The sequence below is a fragment of the Vipera berus genome (assembly GCF_964194415.1).
Source record: "Vipera berus genome assembly, chromosome: 1".
Taxonomy (NCBI): Eukaryota; Metazoa; Chordata; class Lepidosauria; order Squamata; family Viperidae; genus Vipera; species Vipera berus.
Genome location: NC_138202.1, coordinates 339125157 through 339145361, shown reverse-complemented (window position 1 = coordinate 339145361; position 20205 = coordinate 339125157). Strand labels below are relative to the sequence as shown.

Sequence of the window (20205 nt, the reverse complement as noted above, 5' to 3'; positions counted from 1 at the left end):
CATTGAAAAAAGTGACATGACCATTTTTCAGTTATGGCCTTTGCAGTATCCCCATGATCCTGTGATGAAAATTCACATGCTTAGCAAGTGAGTCATATTTATAATGGTTGCCATGGCCTAGGGTCATGTGATCACCTTTTGTGATCTTCTGACAAAGTCAACGGGGAAGCCAGATACACTTAACCAGATTACTAACTTATCAACTGCAGTGATGCAATTAACAACTGAGGCAAGAACGTTTGTAAAACGGGGCAAAACTCATTTAACAAATGTCTCATTTAACAACAGAAATCTTCGGCTCAATTGTGGTCGTTAGTCAAGGACTACCTGTATATAGTCGTCTGCCTTGGAGCAGAGGAGTTGGACTAGAATACCTGCGAAGTCCCTTTCAGCCCTATGATTCTATGTTGTATAGTCTACAACAGGGGTCTTCAAACTTGGCCCTTTTCTGACTTGTGGACTTCAACTCCCAGAATTCCTCAGCCAGGCACGCTGACTGAGGAGTTCTGGGTGTTGAAGTCCACAAGTCATAAAAGGGCCAAGTCTGAAGACCCCTGGTCTACAAACCCAAAACTTCAATGGTCTCTTCCAAGCCTACAGGTCTGTAAAAAATTATTCTGATAAACATATCCAGAAGTGCTTTTTCTAAAAGGCAACTGGACTTTGTTTTTTGTTTTTCCTTTGAAAACGTTTCGCTTCTCATTCAAAAAAGCTTCAGTTCTAATCGACTGGTGGGGGATTTCAAAGGAAGAAAACCCCAAGAAAGGCCAGTTGCTTTTGGGGAAAAATACCTTGGGACAACCAAGACCTAGATCAGGGGTAGGCAACCTCGGCTCTTTTATGACTCATGGACTTCAACTCCCAGAATTCCTGAGCCAACCAAGCTGGCTCAGGAATTCTGGGAGTTGAAGTCCATGAGTCATAAAAGAGCCGAGGTTGCCTACCCCTGACCTAGATGATTGAGAATCGCTTCACCTAATTCTCCCGTGGAGAACGTCAACCTTGGTTTTTCTCACGGAGCCTGGTAGCGATACCGCTGAAGCTCTAGAGGCCTCTTTTTTTCCCTATATTTATGTTCAGCGCCATCTTGGCGTATCCATGGAAAAGCGGCCTAATCGAGACGCCGCTGCTTTCCTCTCACCGCCCCGGGACTGATGGCGGAGGCGGCCTGGAACGAAGACACCGGCGGGGCGGTATACCGATCCCGAGACCCCATCCGTAACCTGCGCGTCAGGTTGGTGCTCCCTTCCCTTCTCTGCCGTGAAATGCCTCCAAGTCTTCTCGCGGCTCAAAGTTGCTGCAGACGCCGCCGGCGGTCCGTTACTTCACTCGTCTTTTTGCTTTGCAAGCCCGCCCATCAGTTAAACAAACCAGTCTGGAAAAGATCCTGTGGAATCAATATTCTGGTTTCCAAAAGGGAAACCAATCTGGTTTACTTGGTTTTCTTACACTAAACTGGGCTCTCCCTTTCAAAATTACACCTCAAATGCCCCGTGAACGCGCATAGGCGGCAAATCGTCTAATAATGTCTACCCTCCCCGAGAGAAAAATCGCGGAGAAGCCACGCTAATGTTCTCTAGTATTGAAAGAAGGGTAAAGCCTTTATAATCCACCTCAGGAATGCAGGATTCCCCCCCCCACCCACCCCAAAAATGGGCAGTAGCTTGCGTGTATGAGGCGGTGTTAACAGTTGAATTAAAAGAAATGCAGGGTGCGATCTGAGGATTTGGTAACAATGTGCAGAATAAGCAGTAAACAACCACAGCATCAGCACAGTAACAGTAAGCTTAGAAAAATAAAATAAATGCATAGGATAAGATGCACAAATAATTGAGGGTTAGGGTTCCTGGTATAAAATATCAGAAATAATTTCAAACATGCTACAAAATAATTACAAACATAGCTGCAGTGATATAGAAATAGAACGTAGTAATGTGATATATATTTATCTATATATGAATATACCTATGAGAAAGTACATGTATTTCAATTATAGTTAATCTTATTCAGAGAGAAATCATTTAATTTTAAATATATCCTACAGTTAATTAATAATCAAGGAGTCTAACAGTTATTGAATGCAGAATACAAAATAAGTTTTTAAATAAAGCAAAATCAATATTAGAATATGTCTACTATGTGCTGCAGAAATCTAGACAACTTCTAGAAAACAGCAACTGTTAAAAATGACTAGTATTCCTTAGCTAGCATGTGGTTTTTGGAGTAATAATTAACAAAAGTCTGGCTTTGTTGCACTTCTGTGCATAAACAATACATAGCATTTTGTTTTTTAGTAACAACTGTTAGATACAACAGTGTAATACTGAAGTTACTGTAAAATCAAAGATAATAAAAAATAATCTGAAAATCATAATAATAATAATAACAATTTTATTTGTATACCGCCCTTCTCCCGAAGGACTCAGGGCGGTGAACAGGGCAATAAATACTAAAATACAAAAATACAAAAATTAAGAAAAGATTAAACAAGTGCCCAATAACTTACAACAATAAGTTAAAATACGTTAAAACAATAATAAAACCCAAACCCATCAGGCGAGGCCGGCTTGTTCAAACAAGTAGGTCTTTAGATCCCGTCGGAAGGAGCGAAGGTCGGGTGCCATCTGGAGCTCAACCGGTAAACGGTTCCACAAATCCGGCGCACCCACAGAGAAGGACCTCCCCCTGGGGGCCACCAGACGACATTCTCTGACCGGTGGCACCCTGAGGAGGCCCTCTCTGTGGGAGCGCACTGGGCGGAGGAAAGTTGATGCCAGCAGCAGGTGCTTCCTAAGGTACTCCGGACCCATGCCATGTAGGGCTTTAAAGGTCATTACCAGCACCTTGAATCTCACCCGGAAGACAACTGGAAGCCAATGCAGCTCACGGAGCAAAGGTGTAACATGGGAGTATCGGGAGACTCCCAACACAACTCTCGCGGCTGCATTCTGCACCAGTTGGATCCTCGGAGTGGTCCTCAAGGGCAGCCCCATGTAGAGAGCATTGCAGTAGTCTAAACGAGAGGTCACGAGCGCATGAGTGACCGTACGCAAGACATCCCGGTCTAGATAGGGCCGCAACTGGCGCACCTGGGCGAAGGCCCCCCTAGTCACAGATACTATATGCTCTTCTAAAGAAAGCTGTGAATCTAGGAGGACTCCCAAGTTGCGAGCCCTATCTACGGGGGGTAATAACTCACCCCCCATAGAAAGGGATGGAATATTCTGAATATCCCGAGATGCCGGTACGCACAGCCACTCGGTCTTGTCAGGGTTGAGTCGAAGCCTGTTCCTCCCCATCCAGACCCGAACCGCCTCCAGGCAACGGGACATCACGTCGAGGGCATCACTGGGGTGGTTTGGGGTCAAAATAAAAAGCTGGGTATCATCAGCATACTGATGATACCCAACTCCAAAACCACGAATGATCTCACCCAGCGGTTTCATGTAGATGTTGAACAGGAGAGGCAAGAGGACCGACCCCTGAGGAACTCCACAAACGAGAGGCCTCGAGGTCGACCTCTGTCCCCCTGCCAACACTGACTGCGAACGTCCCAGGAGATAGGAGGAGAACCAATGAAGAACCGTGCCTCCCACTCCCAATCCCCTGAGACGCCGCAGCAGGATACCATGGTCGATGGTATCGAAAGCCGCTTAGAGGTCTAATAGGACTAGGACAGAGGAATATCCCCTGTCCCGAGCCCTCCACAGATCATTCACCAGAGCGACCAATGCCGTCTCCGTGCTGTACCCGGGCCTGAAACCTGATTGGTACGGGTCTAGATAATCTGCTTCATCCAGAACCAGAGGGAGCTGATGCGCCACCACGCTCTCAACAACCTTCGCAAGAAAGCGAAGGTTGGAGACCGGACGAAAGTTGTTTAACACAGCTGGGTCCAAGGCAGGCTTCTTGAGGAGAGGTCTCACCACCGCCTCCTTCAAGACGGCGGGGAAACTACCCTCACTCAAAGATGCAGATATAACCGCCTGGAACCAGCCTCGTGTCCCCTCCCGAGCCGCATAAGCCAGCCAGGAAGGGCACGGGTCCAATAAGCAAGTGGTGGAGCTCAGCCTCCCCATAATCCTGTCCACTTCCTCCAGAGTCACAGGATCGAACTCCTCCCAGATAACATTGACAAGAGCACCCATGTCCTGATCGTTAGACTCTGCCCAGTCGGAGTCCAAACCGGTCCGAATCCGAGCGATTTTGTCCGACAGATGTTGGCTAAACTCCTCAGCACGACCCTGCAAGGGTTCCTCCCTCACCTCCTGATTAAGGAGGGTTACCCTGAACAGGGCGGCCGGGCGATTATCTGCGGACGCGATGAGGGTAGCGAAGTGATTAGACCTCGCCACCCTTATCGCTGCGAGATAAGACCTAATACAGGTTCTTAGTCGCAATTGGTCGGATTCAGACCGGCTGAATCTCCAACAGCTCTCTAGGCCCCGTCTCCGACGCTTCATCTCCCGGAGCTCCGCGGAAAACCATGGAGCCCGCTGGGATCTGCACCGGGTCAGGGGCCGCAAGGGTACAACTCGGTCAAGTGCCTCCGTGGCTGCCTTTTCCCAGGCTTCCACTAAGGCATCCGCCGAGCTGTGAGCAAAGGAGGCAGGTGGGGACCCCAGCGCTGCCTGGAACCTCTCAGGGTCCATTAAGCACCTGGGGCGGAACCATCTAGTTGGTTCAACACGCCCACAGCGGGGGGGAGTGGCGAAACGGAAGACCAGCCGCAGGAGATGATGATCGGTCCATGACGGGCATAACAATTGGGAAACCCCCACCAAGATCATCTAACCACCGTCCAGATAGTAAAACCAAATCAAGGGTGTGGCCCCCTACATGAGTCGGTCCATTAATTACTTGCGTCAGGTCCATGGCCATCATGGAAGCCATGAACTTCTGAGCTAACTCAGATGATCCTCCCAGGGATGGTAGATTGAAGTCGCCCAAAACCATAAGTTTGGGAAACTCAATCACCAGCCCCGAGAGGATATCGAGAAGCTCAGGCAGGGCTGCTGCTGCGCGACTAGGCGAAAGGTACACCAGCAGCAAGCCCAACTGCGCCCTAGGACCACATCTCAGGAGGAGAGACTCACACCCGACTATCTGGAGAACGGTGGTCTCCTGCGGACACAAGGTCTCCCTTATAACTACCGCCACTCCCCCACCCCTACCCTGAGCCCGAGGCCGGTGCAGCACCCGGAAACCTGTTGGGCAAAGATCAAACAGAGGAATACCCCCCTCTGGGCCCAACCAGGTCTCCGTGATGCAAGCCAGGTCCGCCTGCTCACCCTCAACCAGATCCCGGATGAGAGGAGCCTTATTGACAACGGACCTGGCATTCAAATACACCAGCCGGAGCTCAGGTGGCTGCACATCCTCGCTCCCGGAACCTCGGGCGAAAACAGAGGGTCGGAGTGCCTCACCGCTTGGAGATAGCGGAGACGCACTCCCAAATGTCGATACAGCCCTCTGTTCATACACCTGCTGCCATTGCCTAATGTGGGAATAGGTAATCATGAAACGTATATTTAAATTACAAGTACTCAAATGGTTAAAAGAGAACTCACCCTTTAAAATCACTGTCACACCTACATAAAGAGTAACAAAAATCTATGTGTATCCACAGTTCTGAAAAAATAATAATTTAAGAGGAAAAATTAAACTTTATACCAAAATGTTATTTAATTCAGAAACCATACATTTACTTTTTGTCACCAATAAAGGCTCAGATAATAGAAATAGATAATATATATTCAATATTGCTGGAAATGTAATAATTGAGATCTGGTGGCAAGCTCAACCATTCTGGAAGATGCCTCATAATAGAATGGAACAGATTTTAGATTCTGATGTTAATTTTCCTGCAAGTATTTTTCTGTTAAGCACCACTGACTATATCCTTTTACAAAATACACTGAAGTAGCTTAGCACATAGCTGCTCCTAAGATACTTTATACTTCTCATTGGAAATTACACTCAGTTCTTTCTTTAAAATACTGGCAGACCCAATTCTGGATGTATGCATCAATGTCAAAATTGATTTCATATTTTTTCAAAATATGTCTGTTAACTTCAGCTTGGAAAACAGTTATGAATTATAACTCTGCACATAGACCTCTGCCACAACTGAAGTTTGAATTTCTCTTAAGATGTTAAAATACTGAGTTCTTATCTCAGATTAGCTAGAAATTTTTATCCTACGATTTTGACTGAAAATTCTTATTATTGTAGTTGCCATTGTTAATTTCTGACTTCACCCTATTGATAATTTGAAATTCATTTGTGATTATCTCCATGTATTCTCTTAGTTTAGTGTTACTAGTGGAATATTAAATGAATGGTTTTCTTAACATTTTATCATTTTTGTAAATCCATTTTTTGCTTTGCTCTTGTTACACATCTATATTATTTTCTTAAATATTTTTAAAAGAAAAAATAATTTTTTAAAAATCAGATATTTCTCAACTGATAATGATCAGTAGGGACAAGAATCTAGATATAACAGTCATTTGCTGCTTTGCTGCTTTCCTTTTTTGTTCTTCAAGCAACTGGCTTTGAATGACACATTCCAGATGTCCAAAAATAATATATATTTTTTCTTGCAGGGTTAAAATTCAGCGGGTTACTTCTACTAGTCTTCTACTACAGCAATTACAGCAGTCATTTTGCCAATCAGGCCAACAGCTCATCCGCTTGTCAACTTTTGAGCCTTACAACTCAGCATGTGAGTGCTCTTGGCTGGGCTTTAAGAAGAATGATTTCTGAAAGTCTGGAAAGGTTTTAAGACTATTAAAACTGCAAAGTCTGATCAGTATAAAACCAAATAATTGAAATATCCTTTTTACAGACTATGACCAGGGAACCAAGAAATGTTTCTGTACAATTTTGTTTCATTTTTAAGCTAATTTTTATTTTGGTGGTCAGGGATATCATTTACCTTAACAAAACTAATGACGTTAGTGAGATTGTCTGCTTTCCGCACAGTAATTTTCTCATTTCCTGCATTGCTTTTCTTGTTAAGTTGCCAAAATGCCCCATGATTGGTGCAGTGATTTAGTGTGGCTAACTCCTAAGTTTTTCTTGACTTTAGCATTGATTCTGAATATAAAGACATTCAAAGCCATAAAATAATTATTAGGCCTGCCCAGATGTTCTGTATATTAGTAACAAAGAGAGAAAACAAATTCTGGGAGATTTAGAGCATCTTAAGCCATTATTCTTGTCAAGCACACTTTGGAGACTTGTCTGTATTTCAGGTGGGCATTGTCCTGAAGAAAAAGAGGAGGCTGTTATTGGCTGGCAAGAAAAACTCTTCAGTCAAGTAAGTAGATGGTGTGATTGTCCTACTAATGATTCTAGCAGTTTTTACCGCTTCTGGCAGTGCTTAATCAATTTATTTGTACTTAAACCAGATATCAGGCTAAGCAGTGATTGGAATCTAGTTCTCTTTCAACCAAGCATAATGTTCTAGCCCAGTGGTGGCAAACCTATGGCACACATGCCAGAGGTGGCACTCAGAGCTCTCTCCGTTGGCACACATGCCACTGCCGCCAGCAGCAGGTCCATCAGGCCACCATCGCTGCCCGGAGCAGGAGCCCCGCCCGGCCTTGTATCTGCACCCCACGGCACGGTAGCAGCCGTTTTTGTGCCTTGCAGCATGGTGTCCCATTTTTGCGCTCCCATTTTTTACGTGCCAGAGGTGGCACTCAGAAGCGCCTCCCTGCCCCCCAAGGGTACCACAATGCTGATGTGGCCCTGGCATTTTGCAATAAATAAGTGGGTTTTGGGTTGCGGTTTGGGCACTCGGTCTCTAAAAGGTTCGCCATCACTGTTCTAGCCTCTTGTCAAGCCTGATCATGTGCTGTTCCTGCAAATTTCACATGGATATCTCATGAAATGTTTAAAAGTACAGACTTCTAGGTTGAAAAATATGAAGCCATAAGTCATTTGGATTTCAATAGTAGGCCTACATTTTTTTTCTCAGTCACTCAGGTAAAGGTGCAAAACATTTTGTTTCAAGCCTTCTCAAGCACCAAACTATTGTGAACATTTGGGAGTTTCAATGCTTCTAAAATATTTGAAAGGGCCTATTCTGCTTTTAAAACAATTATTTCATGTTCAGAAGGAATTTTGTATACCTTCACACTTCAAATAATTCAAAAGAAAACATTTTGATTATCACTTTGAATATCACAGGAATTTTTCTTGCCTAATTGAACAAGGCCTTGAATAGGAAGTCAGTTTAACTGTACTGTACATTATGCTCACAAGAGCTTTTGCCATTTCATGTTAAATGAAGAAGACAAGGCTTCCTTTGTATACTTTCTCATTCGGGTTTTTAGAGACTAAATGGCTCAGTCTAATAGGTAGAAATATTCGACCTATTTTTTTGAATTGTAACCTTGGTGGAACACTCTCCAAACTATCCCTTTGCTTCTCCCCCATTCTTCACCTTCATTGCACCTATTTATATATGAGAAATCCAATTAGATATGAGTCCTACAGAAGTTAGTGGCTCTTTTTGTGATTTGCTCATGTACCAAATCCAATTAATTGTCTGCTTTTTTGCTGTGACTTCTGCTTTGCTGTTACTGCCGTTCCATGGGTTGAAGATTTTGCAAAAGGGGGGGGGGCTTTGTGACTGTATACAAGCAACAATGGTTTTCTCTACTCCATTTAGTTTGAGGTTGATCTTTACCAGAATGTGTCTGCCTGCCAGAGCCCACTTGACCGACAATACCACCAGGATATCCTAAAGTTGGAAGAGTTGGGGGGTCGAAAGAATAAGCGGATCTTCACCTACACAGACCATGATCGCTTCACCAACCTAGAAGAGGTGCCAGCTTTTTAACAGAGATGGAAATGGGTTGGAGACTGGATGGCTGACCCAGAGTCTATTCTTTATGTCAACATGAATGATAGGAAGAGATGAATTGTTCCTACCAGAGAATATGTAAAAATATGTTTATAATCCTCAAGTAATAATCATTAATTACAAATATAATTACAAATATAATTTCTGGTTTAGGGAGTAAAGTTCAGATCCCTCCAAAGCTAGACAGGTTTAGATCGTTGTGATGCTTGGATGGAAGATCACCAGGAAAGTCCAGAGCAATCAGTTAGAGTTGGAAGTTGGAAAACTATACTGAAAGATTGCAATATCAAATCACTTTCATATTACTGCCAAGAAAGCATGTAATCAGCAGGTGTTCAGTTCAGTTCAGTTCCTGAGCAGTGTTTCTCAACCTTGGAAACTTTAAAATGCTTTCCCTTGATGGGCTGTCACTCTGGAGCCTTGCTATCTGTTTTTTACCAAACGTACTGCTAAAAAAGATATTTCCGTGGGTTGAATGCAACCTCTTAGGTCACATTTTTCCTGTGTAAATGAGAATAACAAGCTCTCTCCTTACATTCCAGCATGGTCAGAAAGTGACCACTTCTGACAAGGAAGTGCCTTCGTATTTGGCAGAAATGATGGCTAATGTGAGGAGGAGAAGACAAGAACGCAAGCCAGTGTGAGTGCAGCCATGGACACTGCTTTTGTTGTACAAATCTCTTGGGCTTGAGGGATGGGGGAATGCATTCTTCGGCTCTTCTATATGTTCTGCCAAAGCAGAAAGAAACCTGCTTCGCTATAGGCAACAAACTCCTTTGCCTCTCTTGGCAGAGAAGGAAACATCCTGAAGTCCCAAATTATTTCCTGGCAGCCCTCAGAAGAATTCATCAAGAACAACCATGTCATTAATACTCCTGTGCAGACCATGTATATTATGGGGGACCTAGGACCCCAAGGCAAGTAAGTTTGTGTGTTTATGCACCAAAGCTTTCCAGACCATCTTCTGTGGCTGAGGGTTCTCCTTCAGTCATCAGAGTCCTGAATCTGGGCTTTGCATATAATTGTTCTATATGTTCAGAAACATCTGAATGTGTCTTGGACTGCCAGTATTTTAAGACCTAAGAAGCAGGTCATGTTTTTTTTAATGATCTCTCCGTAGACTTGGTTGCAAGGAGTATGAGTATGTTCTCTGCATGATCAAGGTGGATGGCAATGGAGTCATTACAGTTAAGCCAGACTTTACAGGCACAAAAGGGCCTTACAGGTGAGCAGCATTTAGAGCCCTTTGATCTTTGAAGATGAATTGAGTCAAGGGGCACTTACATATCAATTATACAGATCTTTCATCTGAGTTGGGCTGTGTTGTTTGGCACTCTGAAGGATTGAGCTGGAAGGGGAGAAGCGGGAAATGTGGAAATTCACTCTGGAGAATGCCTCTGCTACAGTGGGAGAGAAGGAGGAGGCACGGGAGCAGCGTGTCTTCAAGGATGTAAGAACTCTTTACCTTTTGTTCCTAAGTGGGAACTAAGTTTTTAGAAGGGATATATGTGTTATTTTCTGACCAGATATTTCATTCTTTAGTTGTACAGCCGACATAAAGAGTACCTCAATGGACTTGTTGGATCTGACTTTGAGATGGTAAGTGACTTATTTTTGCACCAGATACGTCTGCTTTACCTGGTAGCTGTTGACCCTAATCCTAACTTGTTTAAGATAGAACCTCAAAACCTCAAATCTGGTTCAATTTTTAGTGAAGAGTGTAAGGTTGGTGGAATTTGGAATTCTGCTTTGTAATGCATTACCACAGCATTCATGATTAGTTTATCATTGTTGGAAACAAATTTTTATATGATTTGAGCAAATAATAAAATTCCTGCAATTCGCAGGTTGTCTTATCAGAATTCTAATAGCGGCTTTTTCATGGAGAGGGAAAAATGGTGCTGCAGTTTTCTTCTTACTCCTTTTCTCTCCCTGCAAATTTTCCATACTAGTTAAATGAGAAGCCCATTTTAAAAAAAAAATTGTGCCTTGGATGATATAAGAAGGTAGCAGGGTTCCATGCTGGCTTGTTCTTGGATGGAGAACCACACAGAAATTCTAGAGCCATTGAGAAAGTGAAAACAAAATATTTCAAAAGACAAAGGCAAGCCACTTCTATAACATTGTTAAAAATTACATAGATTAGCCATCAGGAGCCAAGCTCAACCAAGGATATTTTTACCTTTGAATCCGAAGCACACTGACAATTGAATCTCAAGTCCTGAACTGACCTGCCACCTCTGTCATATATTCATCACATAACCTTTGATATATCTTCTGTTTCATTGATTATCAAAAAAACCCCTCCATCCCTGTGTTCATAAAATCAAGTAGTAGGTAAAGAGGCAAAATGAGAACTTTCTTCCACAAAGTGGTTAACTGTTGCTTGTAAACTACTCTTTATGCAACAAAGTTGTCAAGATGTGTATTAAAAGGCACCAAGCTAGAAACCGGGAGACCGTGAGTTCTAGTTTTACCTTAGGCATGAAAGCCAGCTGGGTGACTTTGGACCAGTCAACCTGTCAGGGTTGTTGTTGGGAAAATAGGAGGAGGAAGGTATACCAGCTTTGCTCACTGCCTTGAATTGTTTATAAAAATAATAAAAGTGGGATATAAATAAATATCTCTGACTTGGGGGGGTTGCATCTGATGTTCCCCTTCTATTATAAAAATATAATTGCTTTATATCTAAGCTACCCTTTGATCCCCCCAGTCTAGATTTATCAAGTCTGATTAGTCAGCAGCTCTCGGTCAGTGGAAAGCTTTTCACGTAACCTTTTAGCTGAAATCCTTTAACTGGCCAGACCAAGTATGTTTTCTAAGTTGCCTAGAGTCACTGATGAGTAGGCGGCCATATAAATTTTCTTTAAAAAACCCCAACCAACAGAAATATTAATGTAGAGCTGCAGTTTTTCTGCTGGGTAATATTCATTCTTTCCTCTTGCAGACTGCCCCTGGTATTTTCCGACTCTTTGTTAATGGTGAAATAGGTAAGATAGCCTTTTATTCTTGGCGTAGTTTTTGTTTCTCCTCCTTCTACATTAAACCCAGGACTGATCCCCAGGACACCTAGGGTCAAACTGTAACTGGAAGCCTGTGCTTGCCCTATGAAACAGCATAGAGGAAAAGTACATTGTGATCCTGTTAACTGATTTATACTTCTTGAGGTTCTGTAATTAGTTTTGATGTTTCCCTAATATTGATTTAGGTGCCTTTTTGCTATTAGGAAAAATGACTAATTTTTTCAGTTTGTAAGCAATTCAGAGCTGTGATTGTAACTAAAATATCCTTCAAGTTTGATTAGCCAACTCACTCAGGTTTTGTTTTAATCTCAGAGTCTCTTTAGCAATGTGTGTGCACCTTCATAGGGTTGGGCAGCTTGGTTAAGAATAAGAGAAAAGATCCAAAGAATAAGACTTTATTACTGTGTTTCCTTTTCTTTCCCAGTTTCAGCCCAGGGTTATGAATATGGCAATCTGTACATACATTTCTTCTTGGAACTGCCCAGCTGTGAGTAGTATAAATTAGACCCTTAAGATTGGGAGCAAGATACGATATGGCATCTACCACATACAGTTTTTGTAGAAATGTGAAGAAAAGAAAAAGGAGCAAATAATTTTATGCCATCTACATATTTTTCCATATTGTTTCATATTAGTATATTTGAAAGAAATTCTTATGGTTTTGAAAAAAAAAGCACTACAAGTAGTCCTTGCTTAATGACCAGTTGCTTAATGACCAGTCATAGTTACAATAGTAACAACCCGATTCCACAGTTCCAACTGCAGCTCGCACGCGCGCGCACACACACACCTGATTTCATTTGGTAGCTAGGCTACTGGCTCACATTTATGGCTGTTTTCAGTATGACCATGATTTTTAGCATTTTTGCTATATTCTGTTTACTTTCTGTTTGGGGCAAAAAATGCCAGCTGGATAAATGGATTCATTTAATCACCAGTGCATTCGCTTAACAACTGTCACATCCAACAAATGTGGCATTTGCTTAATGGCCACCGTAAATAAGGTCACAAAATTAGACCTGGTCATATTGTGACCAGTTTAGCAACCACCATGACATAAGACCGTAATTCCAGGCTTAATTAAAGTCATTAGTCAGGAACTACCAGGTATGCAATGAAAGGATGTCTGGTTTTGGAGCAGAGGTTTCATTCTTTTATCTGCTAATTAATTTTGCTGTCTTTTCTGCAGTGCTAAAAAAAATTATTTTCTTTCTAGGCTGGTCATGTCCCCCATCTCAGCTACTCTCTGGAGTGACACAGACTTGCACTAGCAAAGTACATGGCAAAGTATGTTTAAGGTGGTTCGTTTGTGAGGGAGGGGGACTATTTGCAGAGTCACAGCTTAATGCCACTTTTGGGGTACATTTTTCTTCCATACTTTGAGAAATAGCAGCCTTACATGACTCTGGAATGCAATTCTTGCTATACATTTTAGTTTTCTGATACTCCTAATATTTCAAAGCTAAATTCTAATAGAGCCTTCTTCAACTTACTCCTTTAACTCTTAAATGTATTTTGCTGCCAATTATTTGGATTTCTTAATGATTTACATTAATTTTTGTTGAACCTCAGTTGGCCCACAAATTCTCAGTTTAGATTGGAATGCCCTGGGGATAAGAATTATGGGATTTTTTAATCTAGGATGGCCACCAGAATCACAACTGCAAGATAGGCAACTATACAGAATGATATAATTTTAAAAAGGATAAAAATTAAATCTGGAGAATATCAGATTGGAGAAGATCTTGAGCATATAGACAAACATTTGGGGGAAAAATCTCCCTTGCTTTAGAGTCTATTTGAATTCTTCATTGTTGGTACAAAACCAGTAGAGTGATTCTATTGGTTTAAAGCCTGGATTAGACTTCTCTATCGTCAGGGAATGTATGCCTCTGTTGTCTGGAGGCGGTTGCCTAGCTGTTGCAATTATACCTCTGAAAATCCTACATTTACCCATCAACCCCTTCACAGCATGATCATGCAGCGATGCCTAGGCACAATTGGGGGCAACTCTAAATCAAGCTTAAAGCATATCCATCTTGACAGTAGGTTTGCCTGTTATATCAATTGTTCTGTCTCCCATCATACACACACACACACACACAGAGGGAGGGAGGGAGGGAGGGAGGGAGGGAGGGAGAGAGAGAGAGAGAGAATGAATGTTGTTCTGTTTCCTGCTGCCCCGTGTAGGAGCTGATGCTACTATTTTTCATTCCCAGGACAGGGTGGCTTTTTTTTCCTTCCCATTTACCCTGGAGATGTTCTTTGCCCAAGAGGATGACTCAGAAGGTGAGTCATGCCATTGAAAGTCAGACTTGTGTGTGAGAAAGTAGTTCAGAAATGGTTCTACTCTAATGGATATGAGCTGTTTGTCTCCATCTTTGAGAATTGATTGGACTGTCACATGAAAGATAGAGGGATTTTATTTATGGAGTGTAATTCTTTGGGACATTCTCTAGGTTATGAATGCACAATTTTGTCTAGACTGAAGTTGATAGCCCTAAAATTCTTAGAGACAAACACAAAATTCTATTTAAAAATTGAACACACATTACAAATTAATTACAGCTAAATGTAATTAATGTGATCACTCTCCACTTGTATTTTCACTCACCTTCTCCATTATTAAAAATTACAAATTGCTTACAACTTTTGGAGATTTCTCAGAACTGAAGCCATGGTTTCAGGGGACTATAGACAGCCTTGAAGCCTCCAATTGTACACTTCTGCTCTAGAAAAAAACTGTACAGTAATGGGCGGGATCTGCAGAAGAGCAGGATGTGTTGCATAGCTTGTATTCATTTCAGCGAACACTTGCAACTATGTCAGAGGATTGTTCCTCTGAGCAATGGTTTATTCTGATTCTAGTGGAAAGTTGCATTTCAACATCCCTCCATCAGCAGAATTGCCCTTCTGTTTATGCTGGAATAAAACATGACATTGATGCGAGACTGGCTGGTGTCTTACTCACTGTCTTCCTTCCTCTAATAGGCTCCCTCCCTGAGTGGCCTGTCCTATACTTTGAGGTTCTTTCCTTGGATTTCTGGCATAGGTACCGTATTGAAGGCTATGGGTTTGTAGTGCTGCCAGCAACGCCAGGTAAAAGACAGTGCTGGAACTGAACTCTGCATTGGTGCAACTCATAAGGCAAATTTGTTTATTAATTTATTTATTTGTTTGATTTACTGTATATAGCCACTTTTATGTGACTGAGTGACTTACATAAAACAAAAATCAAAATACATTTTTTACTTGCCTCTAGTAGTGTATATTCATCATGTTTCAGTACTAGATGTTCTTCTGATAACTGTAGTTCTTATTTTCTTTAACTGCTGGAATTCTGGAAAGTCTTTTTAAGATGGCATCTCTTAGCATTTAAGATGGCATGCTTACAATAGATACTCTCTTCATGCATTTCTGTCGTTCTCCTAGCAGACTCGCATTCCTCCTGATTGGTGAAATTTCCTGGGTGGTTTTGAGGATTTGTCATTTGCTGTTGTTCAATTTAACACATTAGGGGAAGATTAAGATACAACAGTTTTGAAATAAAAGGCAGAAGATTCAAGGTTTTGAAAGGATTGCCCTCCTCCCATTCAAATGGGATAGTATATCCTGATGTGAACATCTCCTATGGTCACTGCCAAGAGATGGACAAATTTGCTGAGTTTGTACATTGTGCTAAGCTGTAATGTGGTTGTTTGAGTTCGTCATAGTGTGATACAAACATAGTCACTGTGGTATGTAAACATGGTTTATAGTTCATAAGCCATCTACAGTTACTCTAAGCCTAAGATGTCACAAAATCCAGTAAATATATAAATAAAACTTCACGTGTGAATGGATTATTATGGTATCTTTTACAAGCCATGAAAATGCAGCTTCTCTCTATTGTAGAGTATTTTCCTTGGCTTGTAGTAAACAGTTTCCAGGTCTTGTATTTCACTGGAACTTTTATATTGTGATCTCAGTGGCTAACATACTGGTAGTGGACATGCATGTTCTGAGTAGGCTTTTGATTTTTTCCCCACATATCTCTGGCATCGATCCTGTTCAACCTGATGATTCAGGGGTTCACACTTTGTCTGTTTCTACATGGCGTCCTGTGGAGTTGGGCACCATTTCAGAACTACGGAGGTTTTTCATTGGGGGATCTCCAGAGCTTGAGGATATAACCTACACCAAAGTGCCAAGTACTTTCACAGTGAGTGCCTGCCTCCCCATGCCCACCCACCATGTGCAAAGCATTTTGGTTCAGAGTTTGGCAGATTTCTTGAGAAAGAAGGATGAAAACTCAGCTAGGACTTCCCCTAATCTGATGCTTATCTTCTGTGCAGGGTGATCGTCTCAGCCGTTTTGGTTTTCGTTCTGAAACAACAGGGAGTGTCACTTTCCGGCTGAACTGCCTGCAGCAGTCCAAGTAAGATTTTTCTCTCCACTAGAGAGAGAGAATTTCTGAAAATTCTGAACATGCACAGGAAAGAGATTTGTATTGAAAGAGATTTCAGCAAAAAGCAGCTTCTGTTATCAGCTTGGTTATCTGCCTTTGGATTCAAATGCCTAATGTCAGTATTCTCATTGATATAGACGCAGGCATAAGGAAGCACATACAAGTAGTCCTTGCTTATTGATCACTTATTTAAAGTTGCAATAGCACTGAACAATAGTACTTATGACTGGTCCTCAAAGTTCCATCCATTGCAGTGCTGTGGTCACGTGGTCACAATTCAGGAGCTTGGCAACCAGCTCACACTTAAAACAGCTCCTGCAATCATGTGTTCACTAATTGCAACCTTCCCTGCCAGATACCTGCAAGCAAAGTCTTTGGGGAAACTGGTAGAAAAGGTTGTAAGTCACTTGAGTAAACCCACCCACCACCCCATTTGTTCTGTACCAGCCTGCTACCGGCCCTGCAGAAAAGGCAGGGACAACCCCTTTACAAACGGCAAGAGGCTGGAATTAAGCCTGCCAAATTTATTAACATAAAACAGAGCAAAACAAGACACGAACCATGAAACAGGAGCTATGAAACAGGAACTATTCAAGCGGTTGCCTTCAGCAAACCAGCCCTCCCACGCATTCCCCTTTTATACAGTTCAGGGCGTGGCTTCTCTGCCTCCTTCCGAGGTGCCCCATTGCCTTCCTCTGTTTACTCCTGATTGACTGCCTCCTGCGTCGGGCGTCCTTGAACAGGGCCAGCTGTGGGTCATCTTCATCCACGCTGTCAGGCTCACACAGCTGGGTCTCCGTCGTGACCAGGTGGGAGGGGCCTGGCTGAGGGCTCTCATCAGCAAGATCTCCAACCCCCTCAGCAAGCTCTCCAACCCCCTCAGCAAGCTCTTCAACACCCCCCTCCTCCTCTGAGTCGTCCGACCCAACTGCCGAACCCACAGGCTGACCCTGAATCACAACACCATTTTCCTGCACAACAGGCCATGCTCCCCTTCCTCAGGCTGAGAACCTTAACTTGGTAGTTGCTATTGGATTCATTTCAAGGAATCAGCAACAGTGGCTGCTGAATTTCCTGATTCTTCCTAATTTCCCCTCAAATATTACAGAAGGAATGTGCTAAAAGAAGGTGAGTCCTGAACACTTGATTATAAATGCATTTTTAGAATTGCAACTAACTCTTGTGAAAACATTAGCACTGTCCTTTAAGACCAAGAATTTAATGTGTAGCCCTTTTTCAACAAAGAAGAACATCAAAAATCAGAACATCGTTTGATGGGGATAAAGCAAATTTCTTTTATCATTTGAGAAAAAGCAACTTCCTCTTCCAGGAATCTACAACATATTATAGCATATTGTTGCTAGTTTTAAAACTTGTTTCTTGGCAGAGCTTTTCTGGAGTCCAGCTCCATGAAGAAACGCATGCAGAGTGTTCTGGATCGACTAGGAAACTTCAGTCAGCAAAGTTCCGTTTATAATGTCTTAGGTAAGGCTTTTGACACAAAATCAGGTGGGAATTTTTTTGCGGAAAATAGAATTGTTTGGATCTTGGGCATTACAATTTCCCTATCAGGAAAGGTTGTAATATTTGAGCTTCTTTTGTCTAGAAAGAAGGCAAATGAGAGCGGATATGTCTGAGATGTACACAAGTATGCATGGTGCGGTTAAAGTGGACAAGAAACTATTTTCCCCTTCCCAAAATACTAGAACCAGATTAAATTAAATTGGATTCTGGAAGAATCAGGATAGATAAAAGGAAATATTGATGCATAATTAAATTTTGGAATTTGCTACTATGAGATATGGTGTTGGCTACCAACTAAGGTGTCTTCAAAAATGGGTTGGATCAATTGATGGGAGTCCAAGGGGCTAATGATTATTAGCCTTGATGACAGTATAACTGCTTTAAAGGCCATCTGCTGGGAAACTACTGGGCTTCCTTGTGTCCTGAATTGGCTACTGTGATAATAGATTGATGGATTAGGAGTCCAATCCAGCAGGGCATTTTGTTCTTATGGCCATTTTAGGCATTTTAATTCTAAATTGTTTCATCATTTAGTTCAATGTATGGTAGTGGTTTCTTTAAAAAGCCCAAATTAGAAGGTGGTTATTTTTTTTATTAAAGATGAACATATCTTCTAATTAAATATTATTTTAAATTATCTTGGAACATCAGGATCATTTAAAGAGGATAGTATTTTTTATCTATTTAATGAAAAACATGTCGTATTCTGTTTCTTACTTGAAAAACTCAAATTTGCCAGAAGAGTAATGTTCTATATTCTTTTTTAAAAAACTTTGTAGCTCCTAGGCCTTTAAAAAAATATAGAATAAAATATGTTATTCTGGATGGTGTGTCAGAACAAGAGAATAAAGGGAATTCAAAATCCTTGTTTTGCTTTTGCACAATACATTTTCTGTCTCCCACAGAGCTACTAGAAGTTAGACATACTTTCTAGCCTGCATAATGTATTCAACTCATCACATGCTTTCAATATTTCAGCATGGGATTTTGGTTAAAAGGTCTAGAACAGGGGTGTCAAACTGCCGGCCCACGGGTCAGATGCGTCACACCAAAACTGCGCCCACCCCATTGCCGGCAATGGGAAAAAAGTCGCGACACGTCACGTGACATCGCAAGTTTGACACCCGTGGTCTAGAAGGATGGAATGAGCAGGCAGGGGAACTAGTTGGCTGCGCAGGTTGAACCACCCCCTAACTACCATATTGGTTCTCTTTGTTGCAGAGGCTTTTCAACGGGCTCGTCAACGGATGCAGGAAGCCCGGGAAAGCCTTCCTCAAGATTTGATTCGCACTTCAGCCTCTGAAGCTCATCATGATGAAAGTATCATCAAGCAGCCTGCTGTCTTCTAAGATGTTCTCCACCAGTGCTTCTCAATCCCAGCCACCGGAAGACTTCAACACTCAGGATTCCCCAGTCAGCTCTACGCCTTGGGTTCTCAACTCTGCTTCTGCATTTTATGAGAAACTCCTGAAGCTCAGTTTGAATCTGGAGGTGGGCCACGTGGTCCTGGACATAGGTGCTTGGACTGCTGTTTTTTCAAAGGATGTGACAGAAATCGCAGTTTTCCTCCCTTTCTTCACACAAGATCATGAGATTACAAAAACATTCTATGCCTTAGGAAGGCAATCATGTTGTGCGGTATTTTATTTTGTGTGCATGAATTTGGGTATATTTATATGTACATAGGGATATATATACACATAAACATTTGAAATCAGTAAAAATAAAAACGATGAACTCCCGGATATAAGAAAAAAGCCTTCTTTATTGCTGAGCTTTCGTCAGCTAGCTGTTGACATCATCAGAGCAAGGGCTGAATGATAAGGGAGCAAGTACATACGCTTACATGGTAGTTATAACGGTCAAGTTGTGGAATGTGGGTGTGACATGTTCGTGACACGCTCGCATATAACCACGGTGGTTCCGGCTTCGCTGTAAAAGCCGGTCTCTGGTTGATATTTAAAAGTCGCGCCTATCAGTTGTTTGGCCCATAAGCCTCTTTGCGCCGTGCGCAGTGATGCGCTGGTTGGCAGGTTCCTCGTTCGAAGCAGAGCCAAGGAGGTCGTCTCGTTCCCTCACGTGCGGTCGCCGTGGGTCTGATTCTGTTGTGGAAGAAAGCAGATGTCCTCGTGGGACATGTAAGCAATTCGCTCTCCCTCATGCCTCCTTATGCGGTTGCCGTAAGATCGGCTCTGTTGTGTGACTTGGTTTACCGAATCTCAAAATTCTTTTGGTGTGTGGTTGCTGTGCGTGTCCGTCTTATTGGGCACGATCGCTTGGTGTGTTTGAATGAAGGCAAGTGTCATGTTTGTCAGCTGTGAGTGATTCTGTGG

General features: G+C 42.3%; 1 protein-coding gene across 1 annotated transcript; it reads left to right on the top strand.

The window, feature by feature from the left end:
- Window positions 1-996: 996 nt before the first annotated feature.
- MKS1 (MKS transition zone complex subunit 1) lies at window positions 997-19616 on the top strand. The gene is made up of 18 exons (XM_081313561.1): window positions 997-1234; window positions 6609-6727; window positions 7260-7324; window positions 8684-8839; window positions 9421-9518; window positions 9671-9799; window positions 9999-10103; window positions 10220-10328; window positions 10421-10477; window positions 11826-11868; window positions 12326-12388; window positions 13118-13188; window positions 14121-14190; window positions 14893-15000; window positions 15969-16102; window positions 16236-16318; window positions 17736-17833; window positions 19094-19616. Exons 1-18 carry the CDS (start codon window positions 1155-1157, stop codon window positions 19219-19221), a joined length of 1716 nt encoding a protein of 571 aa, XP_081169687.1. The 5' UTR covers window positions 997-1154; the 3' UTR covers window positions 19222-19616.
- The last annotated feature ends 589 nt before the right edge of the window (window positions 19617-20205 follow it).